The sequence below is a fragment of the Tricharina praecox genome (genome assembly GCF_024521635.1).
Source record: "Tricharina praecox strain CBS 144465 chromosome Unknown BZA05scaffold_42, whole genome shotgun sequence".
NCBI classification, from domain to species: domain Eukaryota; kingdom Fungi; phylum Ascomycota; class Pezizomycetes; order Pezizales; family Pyronemataceae; genus Tricharina; species Tricharina praecox.
Window position 1 is genome coordinate 124,346 of NW_026250444.1, and position 17,468 is coordinate 141,813.

General features: G+C 54.1%; 2 protein-coding genes across 2 annotated transcripts; one reads left to right on the forward strand and one right to left on the reverse strand.

The window, feature by feature from the left end:
• Window positions 1-5,549: 5,549 nt before the first annotated feature.
• BZA05DRAFT_360160 (glycoside hydrolase superfamily) lies at window positions 5,550-8,095 on the forward strand (the record flags this gene model as incomplete). The annotated part of the gene is made up of 3 exons (XM_051481484.1): window positions 5,550-5,732; window positions 6,190-6,879; window positions 6,994-8,095. The coding sequence occupies 3 exons, from the start codon at window positions 5,550-5,552 to the stop codon at window positions 7,843-7,845; spliced, it is 1,725 nt and encodes a 574-aa protein (XP_051334991.1). The 3' UTR covers window positions 7,846-8,095.
• Window positions 8,096-8,639: 544 nt separating this feature from the next.
• On the reverse strand, window positions 8,640-11,446 carry BZA05DRAFT_477649 (uncharacterized protein). The gene is made up of 2 exons (XM_051488316.1): window positions 10,040-11,446; window positions 8,640-9,986 (listed from the first exon to the last, which is right to left on the reverse strand). The coding sequence occupies exons 1-2, from the start codon at window positions 11,406-11,408 to the stop codon at window positions 9,025-9,027; spliced, it is 2,331 nt and encodes a 776-aa protein (XP_051334992.1). The 5' UTR covers window positions 11,409-11,446; the 3' UTR covers window positions 8,640-9,024.
• Between the last annotated feature and the right edge of the window lie 6,022 nt (window positions 11,447-17,468).

Consider the following 17,468-nt stretch of genomic DNA (forward strand, 5'->3'; position numbering starts at 1 on the left):
GCCGGATCAGAGCAATAGGGAACCGGTATCGAGCTTGCGGCTAGCGGTCTGTGACAGCCGGGTGGAAACGGTCATTTAATCTGCCATGATCTACCAAAGTCGAATCAATGATGATTAAACAGAAAAGAAAAGAAAAAGCCAACAAGGCGTGTCACGAGATGTATACTGCCGAGTGATATCTTGTAGCAAGCATCGTTGTCCTTCGCCGTACTTCGATGTCTGACAACCTCTGGTCTTCCCACAGCGGGGACGCCTTGAAGATTGGTAAAATGTGAAATTCCAAATTTCAAGTTGTCCTCCTAGGTATGCTGTCTTACAGTGCTAGGCCTGGCTCACCGCGGATTCCGTCTATTGAGCCCGCTGGTGACCGGTCAACCATATGAGCTCCCAGAATCCATAGATTATCAACGCCATTTGAGGTCTTGGTAGACTTAACGATGCGTGTGTGTTGTCTCTGGTTGGTTGGGAACGGCTGATCCCAGTCCGGACACGAGCAGGAGCCAGACACGCGATCTCACGCGACGAGTGACAAAGTGATAAAGTGATAATAAAGTGACAACCCGTGCCGGAACGTGGCCTTGCATTGCCATGATCTATCCAGGTCGCAAGCACTTCCTGAATAAACAAAAGAAAAAAACGGAACCGTGGCTTGAACCAAAAACCTTCACCACCCCGGTGGGTGGCTTGGAAACCCAGATAGATGGACCGATGCTCCAGTCGTCCTTAAGTACTCTAGCACTGCGTCCGAGCAGCACTCATCTACAAACAGGTTACAGGTCTGCTGTGCTCCATTTCTTCCTGTTTTTCCATTTCTTTCCGGTCTCCTTCCTGATCGTTTCCGACCACAGCACTCTCTGTTGAGCTCGCTCACTACCTGTTGCAGTTTTTGAACAGGTAGTGGGTCCTCATCTGCTTGGACTTGTTGTACCAATACCAGCGCTGGTCGTGAGCTGTCTCGCTGCTTCATCCGCTCCGCCACCCAATGGGTGTTCTTTTTTGTTCAATCATTGATTGCATGCGACCTATCTAGATCATGGCAATATCATGTCCCAATGAGGGTCCCGAGTGATACCGGTACCTAGCACTCCGAGCGACGAGTGATACTGAGTCCGAGTGGCATCATGGAGTTCTACCTTTTTTCGTCGGTTGTAACTTGTAACTTGTTTCGGCATGACATATTTATAATGTATGTATCGGTATAACACGGAGCGGCGGAGCACGTCTGGGAGTGTCTGAGTCTGCTTGTGAACTCGCTATCAGCACAAAGTGCGGCTCATTTGCACTGGGAACTCAGGCTTCTGCTTGTAAGTCGGCCTTTTTTCCTCATAGCGTACAAGTTGCAATGTTTATTTGGGTGAACGATCAGCAGTAAACGTCATTTCTCTCTCCAATTCGTTTCCTCCCGCTGGCAGCCTGAATCCTCCTTCACTTCCTCCTCCTGTGCGGGTGTCACATGACACCACCGAGTGATATATCGTGCTTCACCCGTCACGTCAAAAACAAAAACCATCACCATCCCCGGCGGGTGGCCTGGAAACCCCAAGAGCTGAATAAAAAGGTCTGTCACCTAGGTTGAACCCAGAACTTTCCCTCAACTTCCCTCGCCGATTGCATGGCCTAAACCACTAGACCACGCGGGGTTTTTTCCGTGCTAGAAACATGAATTCGAAAATCATAAAGTGGTGGGTGCCCCCCTCACCCCATCGCGCTACGTGCTTGGCATATCCAGATAATGAGATAATGGCTAGATGAACGGAGCCTAAGTGATTGTATTGATTCGGGGAGGTGGACGGGCGCAGCTGTGGGTACTGGTTTCCGCCATGGGACCGGCAATGTACTGTGGTCTTGATATGCTGGATGGATAATTCGTCATGCAGACGAGCAGTACGAACAACTGCACATGGGGAGGGCGGTCGGCGTGTGTATCAAGCGCAGTACTACATATAGATGTAGGTGTCTAAAGCCTTAGTCAAAGCGACCAGCCATCTGCCATGTCGGATCCACAGCCTGCTCCTCTGAGTCCTCTCCATGTTTCGCGGCTCATGTATACTAGTGGTAGTAGGTATAGGTAACAACCTTCATGAGTGACACCGAACAATAGCCTCACCGCTACTCTACTATGCACATCACTACATACGATCACACCGTCTACACTCTTCTTACTCTTCACGCTGCTCTGCCTCGCCAGCCGCGAATCGGATGTGCAAACTCTAGTTCCGGCATGGCGGGTAGATATGTAGGTCGAGATCTTTCCCTCCGAAACACCGGCGTCTCTGGGCGTGAAAATCTTCTCGGCATGGCAGGAAGTTTTTGCTGGCGACGAGTGATATGGGGTGGTCTTGCGTGATGGCGTTTGACCAGAGGGTGGGTACTCTGGCATGGCTAGCTACAGGCCTCCTGAAGCAGGTACCATCGGGCCAGTTCGAGATGAACGTCAAGGCGAGATCTTTGTGCAGATATTCTACTCGCGCACGTCAGTCGCGACTCGCGACGGTACATATATAGTTTACACCGGTAAAGTAACTGTCGCCCCCACGCATACACAGACCACGCACAGAGTCGCGATCAGATCTGTCGTTGGAATTTGATGGTTCACAACAATGGGGACCAAGAAGCGAAAGATGCCATAGCCACAGCCACTGTGGAATAATCTATGTAGGTATATACACACCGTGGGTTGTGGATTGAGGATAAACTATTTTCTTCACCATGCTGTCGCCACCATGCGCTTCCAACTTCCGGTGCCGAGAGTCGAGAGTCGAGACCGGGGTGGGGCGCGGGGCCGTTGCCGCTCGATCCTGAACCCGTGTACCTGCTCCATGTATCTACAGGGCCGCGTACACAACACAACACAACACAACACTCCGTTTTCCTTCCCCTTTTCTTGCATCGGTTGCTCAGGATGTTTACATATGTTCGAAGGTGACGTGGCTGGCTGTACATAATCGGTCGGTAAACCTCTTTTCTCCGCTGTCCAGTTGGGTTTTCTCCGCTGCGATCACGGTGGGGGCCCGGAGGGGGGGCGAGGGAGGGACGAGGAGGAGACGTCTGACAGTGCAGGCGCCACGACCGGACAAGCGAGCGAGCGAGGGAACGAGATTTGTCGAGATTTGTCTCCTCTGCTCGATCGCTGACTGCAAGTTTGCAAAAGCAAAAGCAAAGCAAAAGCTGAGGAAAAGGGTTCATGCGTGTTTCATGTTCCTTTTTTTCTTTTTTACATATCGACGAGATTTGGTTTTTTAGCGACGAGATTTGGGGCGGGCTGGAATCGACACGGGTTATCTGTATCCATATCATATCGAAGCGATACGGTTTTGGGGATCTGCTCTGACTGCAGGTGAAGCTTGAAGGAAGAGGACAGGAAAGGACCGCTGGAGGTGGGAGGAGGGAGGGAGAGGGAGGGGGACTCACCGACTGGTGAAGGGGGGAACTTTGGTGAGATGCCCCTGACGAGTTGCTCTTATCGAGTGGTTTGGTACACTAGACTCCACGCTCGGAGATGTTGTCTCCATCTGAACTTCTTCGGTAAGTAGCTTGTCATCCACGCAGCGATTGAGTTCGCAACCCACCCTTTGCCAGCGCTTTGTACACCGTTGCGTTGGATACCATCATGAACTCGAGTAGGCGGTTCCGGAGATGTATGTACCAACAACGGCGCGCATCTCATACCAACGGCGCGAATACATCTGCACTCGGTTGTAGATATGTGTGCACTCCATGGTGTTACATAACTACCACGGTCATCCACCCATTCAGACGACAAAGTTGAAAGGATCCAGCCACGGCTTCTCCGTGCCGTTCCTAACGATCCCAGGTGACGCACGGTGATGGCCCTCAAGCTTCTCGCTCCTCGCTCCATGAAATCGTAGCTGTGTACTTTGTATAGTAGAGTACCCGTGCTGTATCCTGCGCAATTTAACGATGCTGGCGGGATAGCGGCAGCCAGCATAGCATGTTGCCTTGGCCTCGAAATGCTTCCTTCCTTCGTTCCTTCGCCTTCCCGCGCGAGAACAACAACAAACTGACAACGCCTCTGTCGGACTTCAGCGAAGAATCTTTTCCTCGCAACAGAGAAAGCAATGGACATGCTGGGCGGACTGGATAGGGAAGTTTCTTTGAGCCGGATCTCACCTCCCCTCACCGGCCGTTGAGGAACCGGTTTCTTTGTGCCCTGCCAGGCACCTGCCATGCGCGAAATTATCAGAGGGGGAGGGAGGGAGGGAGGCTTCGCCAACGCAGGGGGAGGCTCGATCCGAATTGGAGATGGAGATGGAACATCCTTCCTATTGGAGCGTTTGCACTGGGGGGACTGGTAGATATTCCTAGTGTGGTTTGTTAGTGGTTACTCGTACCTTGCAGGACGCGCTGAGGTTTGGTTGGCTGTCTCTGATGAGCTGCAGCTCTGGGGGCCCTGTGCCAGAGGAATTACCCCTGGTCCGCGAGATTCCGCAGGCTTCGACTGGAATTCCTTGCTTACCTGGATATTTGTTTGTTCACCTTGCCTTGCCAACCTCCGAGCAAAAGTTCGACACCTACTGGGTGATGGTGAAAAGATGATGATCATGATGATTATGCACAAGATGCGCAAAGATAGCGCAAAGGCCAAGTCACCACCAAGACCCGCCCTTCGTCCTTCGTGATCCGTAATGTGCCGCTGTGCGGTCAGCAGAAGCAGAAGCAGGCAGGCGGTCAGTCGGCTCTTGATACTCCACACTCCACAAGACTCTCGAGACTCTCGAGACTCAGGAGGCGGACAGCGGTGGCATCGTCGCCGGAGGGCCCGGATATCTTCAATAATGGCAGGGCAGCTTCGTAAATAGCGGTTCCCCACATTCACAATCCTCGGAAATCACCCAGACAAGTGGACTTTGGGATTCCTGTTCCAAAAACACCGCCGCCGCCGTCCCAGACTTGTGCGCTGCCCACTGGCTAGCCTTGTTCGAGGATGATCCGGCCCATGATGCCCTTGGAGAGCTTCCTTTTTTTGGACGAGATTGCGGGTCCGATCGAGCCTAGCTGTGGCAGCTCATTTGCTTTGCCTGGACCCACCGCTGGTGTTGCGCTCTGTTGCCGCTGCTGTGCCCGCCCTGCTCACTGCCGAATTCTGGTGGAGGTGGAGGTGGTGAGGTGGAGGTGGTGCTGGTGCTGGTGGTGGCCCCGGTGAATTGGCGCAACTTCCCCCCCGGACCCATGTACCCCCTTTTCAGATACTGTTCCTGCCGCCCGCCGCCGGCCCTTATTAATCGCCAGCTTTCCCCGTTCTCTCTTCCTTCCTCCTGTCCTTCTCTTCCTCCCCCACGCAAAAAATACGATTTCCAACTCGTATCTTTAAGCAACCTAATTGACCACCGCTTCACTCGTTCAGCGGCATTCTTTCATTCCGACGCGATACATAATACCTAGTTCCGAAACGAATTCTCTGCTTTTGGGTATGTTGCTGCCAAGTGCGATTGAGAGGGCGACAGATTGGCGATATTGGCGATCTTGTCGTGTTTTGGATTGACGGATGACGGCTAATGGATCGTGGTCTGTGCTGCAGATATTAAATCATGAAGTACTCTCTCATCGCCCTCGCTGCGACCGCCATCTGTGGCGCGTCGGCTGCCAGCCACAACCACCGTCGTCACAACCACAACGACATCTTCAAAAGGTTCGAACAGAAGGCCGACGACTGCAAATGCTCCACCTACGTGACCTCCTACGTGGTCCCTGTCACCAGTATGTTTTCTCCCGTTGTCAGTTGGTTAGTGGTGTCAAGTCTAACGCGCAAACCCAGTCTACCCCACCGGGACCGTTACTGTCGTGCCCGTCTACGAGACCGACACCCCCAAGGCGACTGGTACCTACGGAACCGACTCGCCTGCTGAGGAGACCCCCGCGTACGGAACCCCCGCCGAGGGCACTCCTAGCTGTGGAGCCGGAACCGGTGTCGACTGCCCTGCTGGTGAGTCACCTGCTGGTCCCGTGGACACCCCGGTCTACTCGACCGGATCTCCGGCTCCTGTCTACCCCTCTGAGGGCACTGCTGGTTGCGGAGCCGGAACCGGTGTCGACTGCCCCGCTGGTGAGACACCCGCCGGTCCTGTCGACACACCCGTGTACTCGACTGGCTCCCCGGCTCCTGTCTACCCCGCCGAGGGCACTCCTAGCTGTGGAGCCGGAACCGGTGTCGACTGCCCCGCTGGTGAGACTCCTGCCGGTCCCGTTGACACCCCCGTCTACTCGACCGACTCTCCCGCTCCCACAGACACCCCCACCGAGGCCGTCACCACCAAATACTTGACCAACGTCCAGACCTCGACCGCTTACGACTATGTGACGGCCACTGAGTACGAGCCCGTCCCCACCCCTGAGGTCGTCACCTACACCCAGCCCGGTACCTACACGATCCCCGCCAAGACCGTTGTCGTCACCGCCACCGAGACTGGTGTCTACCCCGAGACGACCGTCCTGGTCCCCGGAAAGACCGAGACCTACGGAGGTGTCACCACCATCGTCGAGACCTCGACCGTTGTGACCTGCCCCTACGTCGCCGTCGAGACGACTGACGGTATCACCGTCTCCAAGATCTACGAGACCGTGTACGAGTGCCCTACCGCCGGTACCTACACCATCGGTGCCATCACTACCGTACCCACCGAGACCACCACCGTCGAGTACGGTGTTCCCACTGAGTACCTTCCTGGTACTTACGTCCAGCCCGAGATCACCACGACCATTACCAAGACCAACGTCGTCGTGACTTGCCCTTACTCGACCATCCACCCCACCGAGACCTCAGAGACTCCCGAGTACACTGCGGTCCCCACTCCTGCCGAGACCCCGGATTACCCCGTCGAGGAGTCTGAGATCCCCGTCTACACCTCCAAGGCCACTCCCGTTGTCACCAAGGAGACTCCCGTCTACACCCCCAAGGCTACCCCCGTTGCCACCAAGACCCCTACCTACGAGGAGACCACCGGTGAGGAGGAGGAGCACGTGTCCACCTCCAAGTTCTCGACCACCAGCTACAAGCCGACCACCTCTTCCGCTGTCCCCAAGAGCACCGCGACCCCCGAGATTTCCGGTGGCAGCGGCAAGTACTGGGCCGTCACTTACTCCCCGTACGCCGATGATGGCACTTGCAAGAAGGCTGCCGATGTCGCTACCGACATCGCTGACATCGCTAGCAAGGGTTTCTCCAATGTCCGTATCTACTCCACCGAGTGCGACGGTCTTAAGAACGTTGGTGACGCTTGCCGCGCCAACGGTGTTGGTATGGTCGTTGGCTTGTTCATCAAGGCTGGAGGGATCAGCACCTGTGCCCAGGACCTCGAGGACCTCACCGCCTGGAACGGATGGGACATGGTCAAGGCCGTCATCGTCGGTAATGAGGCCATCTTCAACGGCTACATAACTGCCGGAGGACTCGTTGACTACATGACCACCGTCCGCGAGACCCTCAAGGCCGGCCCTGGCTACACCGGACCCATCTCAACCGCCGAGACCGTCGGCATCCTCGAGGCCAACCCCGCTCTGTGCGACGCCTGTGACTTCGTCGGTGTCAACATCCAGCCCTACTTCGATGGTCAGCGCACTGCCTCCGAAGCCGGTGCCTTCCTCAAGACTCAGCTCGCCGCCGCCGAGAAGGTTTGCGGCGGAAAGGAGGGTTACGTCCTCGAGGCCGGATGGCCTTCCGCTGGTGCATCCAATAACAAGGCTGTCGCCTCGCCCGAGAACCAGAAGATCGCTGTTGAATCGTACGAGGAGAACGCGCCCGGTCACATTGCCTACTTTACTTACCGCAATGACCTGTGGAAGGCCGCTGGTATTGAGCAGAACTTCGGTTGTGCTTCCGTCTTGTAAATGGTTGTAATAATGTAGTGTAGTTTGTGGATGGAGTGGGGAGGGAGGAGATGTGGATGTGTGTTTGTACATGAAATGTGATACCAGGGAGCGCGTTTACTTTTGGTTATAGATGTGGAATTTAATACGTTGAGCAACTTCACATTCGTCGCTGTTTTTCCTGGGTGAAATTTTTCTACATACTGTGAATATTTTGACCATTGTGCAATTTGATGGTGAAAAGGGGCAACCTGGTTACCTGGTATGACGGGAATAGGGGTACGAAGCGCGTAAGACGGCGACAAGGTGAGAGGCCGGACTTCCTAACTGGGTGAGAAGTGCAAAACGATGGAGAATCCCAGCCCCCCCAAGCCCAAGTGGTTGGCCAGTTAGTATGTAGTTGCCTACCTCAAGTAGTAGTTACCTCAAGTAGTAGGTGGCAGCTTGGAAGAGCTCAGCCGATACGCGCGTCGATAATCTACCGTACTCTTACGCGAGGTGAAGTTTGGGGAAGTGGCGGGTCGCCAGCGCAGTGCAGCGATGGGAAAGTGTAGTGCAGTGGTGGGAAGGAGCGACATCACTCGGCCAGAACCCGTGATTTGCCTGGCGGTTGGGCGTGTGTGGTGAATGGGGTGTCGACCGCTGCTTCAGCCTCCTGGTGTACCTACAGTAGAGTATATACCTATTGTATCATACATAGTTGGGGCTTGTGTTTGCATTCATGCTGCACGCCGTGTAGGGAGTGGGCCGTGCCATGTATAATGATGCGGTGTCACTCGATTGCTATTAGGCCTCTACTGTAGACTATTGCTGTCTGGCAAAGTTGTTTCTTGTCTGTAACCATGCTGGAATCATCCCCACGCGCGAAAGCAACGCACCCCCCAAATCTATAACTATGTACTTACATATATACAGTTCAGTATTCTTCAGAAAAGGCTCGCAAGTATGGTAAGGTGATTAGAAGCTATGATAGATACCTAGGCTGACTCGCCAACAACAGTCCAAGAGACTGAAGGTAAGTGATCGCATGAGCATCGAGATACAATTGTTAACCCCCCATCTTCTTCCTTTTCGCCCTTCCATCTGTCCCTCCACTTCTAAAATCTTCTTTCACCCCCTTCTTCTTCACCTCTACCCCCATTTCCCCCTCGCACATAAACATTCGAATCGCAGTACCAGCAGAAACAAGTCCACCAGCAGTCACTCGAAGGTCAAAACGCTGACCTCGCCCGTCGTCTGCCGATAACTGTAAGCGCGATGCTGCCCGTCGTCCCCACGCACACCTGTGAGGCGCTGTAGCCACTGGACGACCGTTTCCGCGAACTTATCCATGGTGTCGGGTGCCGGTGTGCGTACACGGCGAGCTGACAGGGTGCTGATATAACCGGGCGTCATGGCGGGGAGACGTTTGATCAGCTTGTGGGTTTGCTCGTTCTCGTCGTAGGGGAAGAGAGGATTCGTATCCGTTTTATTGCTGCGACGGGTGCGCCGCCGGGTTGGCTCTGGTGCTGGTGCAGTCGCTTCTGGGGGGGATTTTCTTTTCTCTCGCAATGGTGGTGGGGCCGACGGAGAAGGTGGTGAGTACGGTGGCGGCGGAGTGAACGTAAAAGGGGCAGTGGGCGTAGAAGAGGCGGTGGGCGTAAAAGAGCCGGCGGGCATTAAAGAGCCGGCGGGCAAAAAAGAGCCGGCGGGTGTAACAGTGGCGGTGGGCGCAAAAGAGGCGTGGAGGGCACGGCGTCTCACTGGGGCATACAGATCCACTTCATCGGCTTCGTCCTCTCCGACTCCGAGCTCGGAGGGCATCCGGGCAATGCGGTTCGGAGGATTGAATGCTGGGCGGTCACCCTGGGGTCTCGCCGGTGCCTGAACAGCACACCTCGTCGGGGTAGGCTCCACCTCTTCGTCGGGTTCACTACCGAATCCGGCTCGCGGTATCGGCCTTTGCGCGGACGATCTCGGCATTCTCACGATGAAGCGGTCCAAAGCACCTGCATTCTCTGGATCCTCTAATCGTTTCGGTTCTTCGTGACGCCGGCCACTTCTCATAGGTGGAAATGTTGGATTTGGGAATGGCGGAGACGACCCGAAACCGCGGGGTTGAGGCCGTTTGCCTCCTGGCGTGCGCATGGGTGTGGTCAAAACACCGGTTGCTCGCCACTCTTCTGCACGCAATTGTCAGTCGAGATCCAGCTGAGAGGCGGCGTGTGTTTCTTACCTGGAACTTCGAGATCATCTGGTTCCTCCTCCAATGGAGGAGGAGGAGGAGAAGGAGGACGGGGAAGGGGAGGACGAGGAGGAGGCGGTGGTGGAGCTCTCGCGATATCGTCCAGTTTCTCTCGCGATGGGGTGGGCTGCGTGGAAAGATCCTTCTCAATGTCACCGACGACATCTTTCCTGCGGGCAAGCAAGACTCCAAAGTCCTTGTTAGCCGTTCCTTGTTTCTTCCTCGTCTGCGTCTCCGCCGTCTTCGCAGGTTCTTCGCCTGGTGGCGGTTCTCCGTATATCTCTGTCAACAGCTCTTCCAGTGCGGCTTCAACATCGGGATACTTTGATGCATCAAAAAGGATGTCATCTTTCGCGGGCTCGACATTCGCATCGTATATCCCCTTCGGACATCGAATGTTCAGATAGAGGAAGGGACTAGTGGGCGCGTTGTCTGGAGGTGATATAGCTTTGATTCGGGATCTGTAGAGCTTGATTATTTGCGAAAATACACCTCGCACGTTAGAGACGGGTCGGGAGTCGACATAGATGTACTGTCCTGCCTTCTCGAGAACAGCGAAATCGCAACCAGTCTTTGGAAGGAGCGCTTCCACCGCGATGCCGTTTCTCACCTTGACCAGCCATTCGCACGCTGCCGCCAGGTCTTTCCCCCCCACTTGTCGCACAGCCTCATGTACAGACTTAGTAGGGACATACACGATATGGTTCTTCGTATCGCTTTTGGCCAGTATCTTCAGCGAGAAGCGGCAGAGGGGCCGCGAGAGGTAGTACCTCGCCACGAGGTCCTTCAATTTCTTTTGCAGTGCCTGTTTCTTCTGCGCCATATTCTCCCTTCTCACCGGCAACGGTTTCAGGAAGCCTTCGACGCGTACCGTCGTTCCGATCGGCGCACTGATGTTTCGAACCTTGACAGCCCCGCCTCTACGAACCTCGTAGATCTCGGCCACCTTTTCCCCCTCAACTCTCGTCGTGAACGACATGGCCATCGACAACTCGGCGGCACTCGCCAGCGCTTCGCCACGGAACCCCAGCGTAGCAACAGTCGCAATGTCCTCGACCGTAGTGATCTTGCTCGTAAAGTGGCGCAGACACACGACTTGGCGATCCTGCGGCGCGATTCCAAGGCCATTATCCCTGACAACGACCACGTCGAGCAAATTTGGCGAGACTTCGATCGTTACCTGCGTCGCATTTGCGTCCAGCGAGTTCTCAATCAGCTCCTTGATCAGCGCTACCGGGTCCGGCAGTGCTTGCCCCGAGCCGAGCGCACACACTGTGGTCGCCGGCAGAGCGCGTATGGCTTTCGTGCCTGTAACCGTGACCGGGACCGCGAGGTCGGATGGGGTTGCTGGTTCGGACATTTTTGGGACTCAAGGCTGGGGATGGGGAATTGTCACTGGTGTCGGGAAGACGCGATGCAACATGGGTGGGTTTGTCGGAGTGGTGACATCAATGCCAAGACGCTGCCAAGACAATCGCAAGTGGGCATTTTATGCTTATTATCCACTCTATTCATGCCACCATATGGAATCCCGTTATTTAAACATCCACAATTAAGGACGTGGATAAACAGCGACCCGGCGTTGATACCGTACTTTTATGGTACCTTTATCGGCGCTCGGAGGTACCCGGTTCCAGGTGGAAACTCCGTCAATCTTGGCCCCCACCCGGAGAATCGGGATTTGTACCTGCATACAACCTTTGAAACCGATTTGTGTTCCCTCACAAGTCACCACTCCATCGCAGGCGCGAGAACAGGGCGCCCAGACAGTTTTTGGGAATGCCCGGAGACGAGACGAAATTGAGCGGGCTCAGCGAAACAAGGACGACGCGGATTTCAGTGGAGAACGGATACCATGAGGTATGTGCTCTACCGAGCCCGGAGTTTCGGCTTTGCTGACAGCCACTGTCCGGCATCCAGCGGAAGAGTTTTCTTCATGGAAGTCTATAATAGAGTATGTAGTTCTCTCGGCGCGGGTAAGTTCGACCGCTAACTACCGTACAGCCCGGGAGGAAAAAATCAACAGCTCCGTTGCCCTCGGGTTTCAAACCACATTTCGGGGAGGGCAATACCTACCTAGGTACGGTATTCTGCCACTGGACTCTGGAGTAGCACGCTCTATAAAGCTCAGCGCCGTACTGTTTGATGGTGTCCGAATCCGGCTGGCGAGAAGGCCTGGACAATTACGGGGGGGTTGAACCGCCTCAAGAAAGATATGATGGAAGCAGTGCTGAGAATACGGCGTCCGGACCCCGGAGCTCGAACTGGAATCCAATAAGGCCCACTAGGTGACAGAATGGTGGGGCAGTCCCGGAGGGCCGGAGGCTGAGCAGGGTTTTTCCGGGGTGCAGTCCGTCCAGTCCAGTCCAGTCCCGTGGGGTAAATGCCCGGATGCCACCTAGATCCGGGGACATGTGGTTATATGATGGTAGTACTAGTAGGTGGTGTGCCGAGCCGGATACCGGATGGCTACGAGTGCCGGTTGCGCAAATATCACGACCGGTTTCTACTTGGCGGTTGCTATTTCGACTAGTAAGTATGTGACGGCGGGACTTCGTACGAAACTTCGTTTGGCTGGATTTCCGAGTGGGGGCGCTTGGCCCCTGCCAATCCTCACCACGGTAGGTATGGCCTCTTCCCTACTCTTAAGTTTAGAACTGATCTTCGTCTAGATATGAAGCTTTAACATATATACCACGCCTTTTTCGTGTAGATTTCGAAAATGTGTCACTCATGGATTCGAGCCTGCGGATACCTATGTACCGGTATATAGTTTCTCAGTTCACACTAACTAGTGGAGATCCAAGCGTGCCCTGCTACATATTCGTCTCGATCATGCCTTGAGATAAGTGTTCTCTATCGTCCGGTCTGGACGGCCGTCGGGGCGGGACGGACGGCCAAAACGCCGGACGGTCCGAGCCCGAGACGGAATGTTGCAAAATCTCTCCGTCAGGTCTGAGCCTGGGACGGACGGGTCGGTCCTCGTCCGACGGTGGAGGACGGCCGTCCAAGTCACCTGATTATTTTTCCGCGGGTTGACAAGATTTTAGCACTGATGTCTAACACACCACCGCGTCTGTTCAATATTTGCCGCTCCACAAACACCATCACAGCTCCACAACTATCCTGACCGTCAACACCGTTGCTGTGAGAAGTAGCAGTATTTTTACTCGTACATACCCAAGGTCCACGCCCGAAATCAAGTTTTTAGTCAAGGCTTGGCGTCGGACGGCCAGGACGGCCGTCGACGGCCGTCCGTCTGGTCCGTCCGCTGAAATAAACTTCGCCGTCATGCCCGAGGCTCGGATGGACGGAAGGCACGCCGTCCGTCTTGGTCCATGGCTCAGGACGGACGGACCGGACGATAGAGAACACTGCTTGAGATATCATGGACTTAAGAAACTGGCGAAGTTGACGTTCTATTTTCTCGCACAGAGCACTGTGGACCGAATGTCTTTTTTGTTTGACGGAAACAGCTATGTACGGGCAAGTGCTTGATACTGGAACGATAGCTTTGCGACCACGCATGTCGTCGCATTTTTGGCAGTCGAATGCGCAATGATGACGCGGTATGGAGATCGCATTTCGGACGAGTTCCTCTCAAGACACCAACGATGGTTCGGATACCCCAGGCGTAACGCTGTTGGAATTGAGTGAAGAACTTGACTTGATTGATGTATTGATACAAGGAAGAAGAGAAAGAAGACTGCTTATAAGGGAATCGAGCTCGTGTAGACAACAAGATGAGGCCGGCGAAGCCGGGCCTTCCTTAGACAGAAGATGCGGCGATAGCCATCGCCGGACTAGGCTGGGGGCTTGAAGGCTTGAAGGCCGACTCTGTAGAGAAGCCATGGGTAATGCTAAGCAGTCGCAAATGAAATGAGGGCAGTATGCTAACAGACAGTGGAAAGTAGTAGTGACACCGGAACAGGCAATAAGACGCATAATATTAACAAACGCCGAAGCAGTATGGTTTATGGAGCCATCGACTCATAGCATAGCAGACATGCGCCTAAAACTCTGCCTGGGCTATGCGATAGAATGCAACGGTGCTCGATGAACTCTTCATCGAGATGCATCGATGCAGATTCTACTATAGGCGAGGCTGATTGTTAGGCGGAATCGGCGAATGTGACTGCGGAGGTACATAGAAGTACCTACATAAGAACAAATAGGTATTCCACCGCTTCGCAACCATTCAACTAGTGGGAGGATCGTTTGTATTTCTATGTACATACACACAACAATAAAACTGGAACGACCTTCTCGGCCGCGGCTGATAGGTCGCTGTCTTTGATAACATCTAGGTAGATATCATAGCGCTCAGTGGTGCCATATAGTAGAGCCTTAGTTGCGGAAGGGGTTGGATTCAAGATATGAGGTGTTTGGCTCTTCTGGATTCTGGAATAGAGCTTACATTCCCAGTATGTATCATACGCTGGTAGTAACTTGGTAAGTCGTGGTGTTTCCACTGTCCCGTGTCCATCAACAGCATGTACGGTATACATCGGTATCCAGCACATCCCTTCGATACCTATAGAATGGTCTCAAGGCACACTCAACGATCGCATCTCATCCTCGTCGGTGTGTGAGGGATGGATCATACAACCATCACTCGATATCCGACCTGCGGGCCTGGAAAGGATGGATTGACGGAGGTCCATCCACACCAGCTGCAGGCATAAACTGGTACTGCGAGTATGATCACACAGATAACATGCAGGCACGACAAGGTGGCACCAGCAAAATATTACGGAGAATTCCGGTTGGACTCGAGTCAAGGCGACGGAATATTCTGCAAATACCAAGTACCAAGTATCCCGCTATAGCCAACATCGGCATACCAGCTCACGCAAGACCATGGTGAAAAAAAGAGAACGAAACCATCGATCACATTCTACCAGCGGTGCATTTGCTATTTTCGCCTCGCAGCGGGACGACCAGAGGGCCCGCCTGCGCTTTGGAAACACATGACACGACAGGTCACGGCATCTTGGCTAGAATACAGATTCGTGGCTGGCTGGGTTGTACGACGTGTGCGGTGCGCAGCGCAGAGGAACTTGAAGCCAAGCAGCCCGCAATCGGCGCAACCGAAGTGCATGCATGCGGTCGACGTGCGGGATTGGCTCCACGCGGTTGATCGGATGAGGACTCCTTACATACGTGTGGCATTGAGATATTGGCTTTGACTGGGGAGCCCGGAGCTGCGCTATGGACCACGGAGGTCGAGCTTGCGCTTGAGGCGGTGCGTCTCGCTGTCGACGTTGGGTGGACAGACCCTCCGACAGTTCGTCGGTTGAAATGGGAACAATGGTTTAAACAGTTTAGTTCTGGTTGATTTTGTTCCCGGTTCGGTTGGGAACAGAACCTGTCAGTTCCCAGGTGGTTTAGGTAAGTCTGGTAGTTGTTCCTGGGAAAACTGGCAGAACTGTCAGTTCAGTGGATGAACTGCCAGTTCAGCTACGGCAGTGAAGTGGGCGAGATAGGTTCCCATGGTCACGGAAAAAGCGATAGAAGATGTACAGTACTATTTCTGAAATAGTACTCTGGTGCTACCTACCCATGTGGGCATGGCGATTGAACCTCTTGACACTCTCCAGAGCTTCAACACTCTCGGTACCTAGGGATTGCCGATGAACAGTCAGAATCATCTTGCACTCGGAGGACACCCGTTTAACATCAGCCAACATGGCTGGAATAACCAGAATGCCAATGGCCATTCGACTGGTGTTAGGAAAACGACGTTGCTGCCGCGGTTCCCGCCACCATTCGCTCGCGGCAGGACTGTTTCGAACATTCCTCTCAACAGGCAATGAAAAATAGTCCTGGAGATCGTCAACCGGCGGCGTCCTACTGGGCGCCGGGTTGATAGTAGCGACTGGGTGGTGGATTTGAGGTAGTTACTCGGTGGGTTGGTGGTGGCGACGGGTTTAGCCCAAACTTTAAGTCTCACTGAACTGATGGGACAAGCAATTTTCCCAGTTCAAAACCTGGTAGTTGGTTCAGTTTGGCAGTTGGTTCAGTTCACTACCCCTCAACAGTTGGTTGGTTCGGGAACACCCCCGGTTTGTTCCCAGTTTGAACTGTTATACCACCCCGGGTGGTATAACTACCTTAGGTACATACGTGGCGAGGTTGAAGAGGTGGAAGTTCAACGGTCATGGGAAGTCGAGCATCCGCTTGAAGCGTTGCTTCTCGCCGTCGGCATGGGTGATATAACTACTTCTATACGTGGCGACGCCGAAGACGAAGACGTGGAAGAGCAACAGGAAGCCTATGGGAGCCATTAGATCTTAGTGGGAAGTGAGCAAGGAAATTGGAGCACCTGAAGCTTAGAAAATGGGCAGGGGAAATGGGAGCAGATCTAGGCAGTCCGGCACTGTTGCCCTGACTCTGGAGTCTGCCTTACCACGTGCTCTCGTCCGAGTACGCCTTATGGACAGAAACTTCGATACCGTTGGCTACATAGCAAGAAGACGATTCTCGAGGCTGTCCTCGGTGGGTAAGACCAATACTAATCAGCCATTACTTTTTCTTCGGTTTAATCATAGGTAGTGTCCAACCCGACTCTCGTCAGGCGGCCCGACGTGGCTTCGCCTGCCATCCCCTCCCCGTCTCCCTTCCAAACAACTGCCCGCAGTAATTGCTTCTGCTGGCTATTTCCGTTCAATGGTCCAATCTGTCATCGTCGACTCCAAGCCAACGAACAAGTCAGCAGGTAGTGGCGAGCGAGTGACAAGCCATGCCACACGAGGCTGAGCCAATGGTGTGCCTTGCGTTGCCGGGATAGCCCATGGCGAAAAAAGTTGGCGCTGCTGTCTGCAGATATCTTGCCAAGGAGACAGGTACGGTACTATAGGTACTTGTCCCGTGCATCGGTACTCCGACCGTGAATATTTCTCGCCTGATGGGTTATGCTTATCTCGGTTCACGTGCTGATTTTTCTTTCGGGCGTACATGCATACCGGTACATATAGAGGTACGTACCTTCGCGGTCGCAATGGCCAGCTGCTGTGATCAGTTATGTGTAGAGTGCGTCGCCTCGTATCTCGTAACTCGTAACTCGTATCTCGCAACTCGTAACTCGTATCTCGCATCTGAAGGCATTCCTTCCTCTCCCCTCCGCCTCGCCGCCCCCCGCGCTCGGAAGGACGTTCGCCCGTCTACAGTCTTGAGGGCGGCCCTTGCTCCGCACAGTTTCGTGATTGCACAGATTGCGCGGCTTGGAGGGACTCGGGGTGAATTCGGGCCGGCTGGGCGTTCGCTCATCATATCTCGTATTCGCTTAAGGGATGGGAGGGGCGGCACTGGGGCGCAGCAATCACCAGTTGTTGGGGTAGTGGAGTAGTTAGTTGGATCGATATGTGCTCTAGAGTGCACCCCACTCTACTCTACTGCAACCGTAGAGTACTCTATACTC

What these genes read in the sequence shown, in the direction of transcription:
- BZA05DRAFT_477649 (XM_051488316.1), bottom strand. Translation starts at nt 11,408, where the DNA reads ATGTCCGAACCAGCAACCCCATCCGACCTCGCGGTCCCGGTCACGGTT. An exon ending in AGATGATCTCGAAGTTCCAG is followed by an intron (nt 9,987 to 10,039) that starts GTAAGAAACACA and finishes AATTGCGTGCAG; the next exon opens with AAGAGTGGCGAGCAACCGGT.